This window comes from Candoia aspera, chromosome 7 (assembly GCF_035149785.1).
Source record: "Candoia aspera isolate rCanAsp1 chromosome 7, rCanAsp1.hap2, whole genome shotgun sequence".
Lineage (NCBI taxonomy): Eukaryota > Metazoa > Chordata > Lepidosauria > Squamata > Boidae > Candoia > Candoia aspera.
Genome location: NC_086159.1, coordinates 19,576 through 22,236, shown reverse-complemented (window position 1 = coordinate 22,236; position 2,661 = coordinate 19,576). Strand labels below are relative to the sequence as shown.

General features: G+C 40.7%; 1 protein-coding gene across 1 annotated transcript; it reads right to left on the bottom strand.

The window, feature by feature from the left end:
• Positions 1-381: 381 nt before the first annotated feature.
• CCDC166 (coiled-coil domain containing 166) lies at positions 382-1,669 on the bottom strand. The gene has a single exon (XM_063308556.1). It carries the CDS (start codon positions 1,540-1,542, stop codon positions 511-513), a length of 1,032 nt encoding a protein of 343 aa, XP_063164626.1. The 5' UTR covers positions 1,543-1,669; the 3' UTR covers positions 382-510.
• Positions 1,670-2,661: the final 992 nt, after the last annotated feature.

Sequence of the window (2,661 nt, the reverse complement as noted above, 5' to 3'; positions counted from 1 at the left end):
CCCATGCTGGCTCTTGTTAAATGCTGCATTCCTGTCCAAGCAGTCATAAATATGATCAAGGATCTTTATGTAAGCCTGCAACTGGCACACAGCTAAAGCTGAACAAAGACCCTCCTAGCCATGGCCTCCACCCACTCCTACAGCAAGATCATGAGTCCAGGAGGATCCCCAGATTATAAGCCTGCCCTCTCTGGAAGAGCACAGTCCAATTGAGAGTCAAATATAGTATAATCTGGAAACAGCATGCTTCTCAATCAGTAATCAGGTGCCCAATTGCATGAATTAAACCATCTGACCCAGTTATCAGTGGCTTTCAGAATTCTTTATTTTTATTTTACCCACCTCCTTAGCTGTGAAAGTGAAAAGTAGAATGCACTTGTTACTACTGTTTTCTAAGACAGAAAAATCCTAGAAGGGATGCTACCTCATCATCTTCTTAATTAGGGAGATGGTGCTAAGACTGTTTCTGAATGCCATGACAGGGCTAAACCAGCCTTCATGCTGCTTCCATTAAAGCCTTTCGTGCAAGCTGTTCAAGTTATGGGAACTTTGTGCCAGAGGCATAATGGTTTCTCCCACACTGGTCTTCTGAGTCTGAGTTGTTGACTGTTTTTTTGCTGCCACTTGGATACTTGTAGGAGATTCTGGGCTTTTGTTCATGGGTGGTTGGAGAGGAAAGCCTAGCTTAGTCCTGGTGGATAGGTTGGTCTTGCCCCTTGGTCCCCTTTGTTGAGTGAGCCAGCGATTCATATGGGCCAGACCTTTACCATGCTGGAGCTCCCAAAGAAGCTGTTGTTTCTGCTTCTGGAGCTGATGTACAATGGCTTTTAGGCCCTGGGCTCTCTTAATGAGGTTCAGCAGTTCATTGCGCAGTCTCCAATTTTCAGCTTTTATCTGCTTGGTATGTTGGATCAGACTGCGCACGGCCTCTTTCTCAGCCTTTTTGGCCAAAGCTTGGACTCTCTGGTGGGATTCCATTTCATATTCTGCCTTCTGTTGCAGAAATTGGCTTTTCACCATGTGCATTTGTTCTGAATGGTGGATTTTCATGGCCAGCAGGTCTTTCTCCAGCTCCCAGATATGGGCTAGCTGCTCTGACTGCAGCTCTTTGAAGGGCCTCAGCTCATCAACCTCCTTGTTCATGAGGGAATACTTGGTCTCCATCTCAATCAACTGGCTCCTTACTTCTTTCTCTTTGTCTGTATATTGAGAAGTTAGCTCATCCTTCTGCTTTAGGACATATGCTAGATCTGAACAGTTCTTGTCATTTAAGGTAATTATGGCATTCTGGCACCAGATAGTGTGTTTGGTTAAGTAGGCAAGGTAAGCTTTGTTGTTTTCTCGGATCTCCTGGGCTTCCTTGTCTAGGAATTCATTTTCATCCTGAAAGTGATCCACTCGATCTGAACATGTCTTGATATGCTCTGTCAGGATGGCATATTCCTTCTGCAGGTACTGCTCTCTCTCACTGATAAATTGCCCAGATGTGCTTTGCTCCTTGACTATACTTTTCTTAACTCTTGGCTTTGTCTTTTGTGCCATGCTGTCTGTTAAGATACTGGTCAAATGAAGGAGAACAGGATGAAACACAGTGGCTGTGTATTCTGTATGGAAACAAACAAACAGGTTGGAGAGTGTAATTAGAGGTGCTACAAGATGTCGAGGAGAACTTAGACTTCATTCTGGGGGGATTGAGGAGAGATGACAAAGTGAGTAAGGGAACAAAAAAGAAGGGAACACACAACCAGAAAAAAACAAGGTAGCAACAAGGTCAAGTAACAATATGATGGGCCGCAAATTATACTGTACAATATTGTTTACTAGTGTTGGATGTGGAATTATAAAAACATACATACAATAGTAACATTAAAAAAACAGTGAAAAAGGCTCCAAACAGCCAATATATATGAATAAATACAAAAACAAGGATAATCAAGCAACCCTACTAGCTAACATGCAAAAACCTGACTAAATGTGTTTCAGCTTATGAGCCTTCATCAGTAGTCACAAATTGAGGGTTATAATAATGCTGGAAAAAAACAAAGGAAAAAAGTATAAATAATCATATATCATAACTAGAGTGAGGATTTCTAGGACCTGAAGATGCAAGCATTTATGACCTTAAGACCATTTAAATATGACTAATTAAAGTAAAAATATGACTTTACAATTTTTCTGAGATTAGCACCCAATTTTTAAAAAACTGTGCTTACATACACACACACGAATTAAAAGGTTTATTTTTCTTCACTTCCAGTGCAAAAGTGCTACTATTGAAAGAATCAAATGAACATTTTGAGAGTAAAATGGTCATCCCTGGATTAGTTTTCATTACCAGCAGAAGTGCATTGGATGACCATGTGCATCTTGAGGTTATCAAACTCAAAACTCCTTCTGTTGTCCACCAGTATGTTCTTGTATCTGGAGAAACTCCATTTGACATCCCAAGAGGTTATAGGAACAAATTTGAAAAAAGCAAACTCATCTGGAGAAAATTCTGGCTTGAAGTCTTTATCACTAATTTTTTCAGCCACTTTCCCCCTTGCTTGCTTTAAATCACTCTCAGTTTGTTTTACAATGTTCAGTGCATCACTAAGTTCCATTCTTACAGTTTCAAGGCGGGTGATTGCTCTTGATAATCCACTGAAGTTAGATCCTATA

Excerpts from the sequence above, each read along its gene's own strand:
- CCDC166 (XM_063308556.1), bottom strand. The coding sequence starts at position 1,542 with ATGGCACAAAAGACAAAGCCAAGAGTTAAGAAAAGTATAGTCAAGGAG.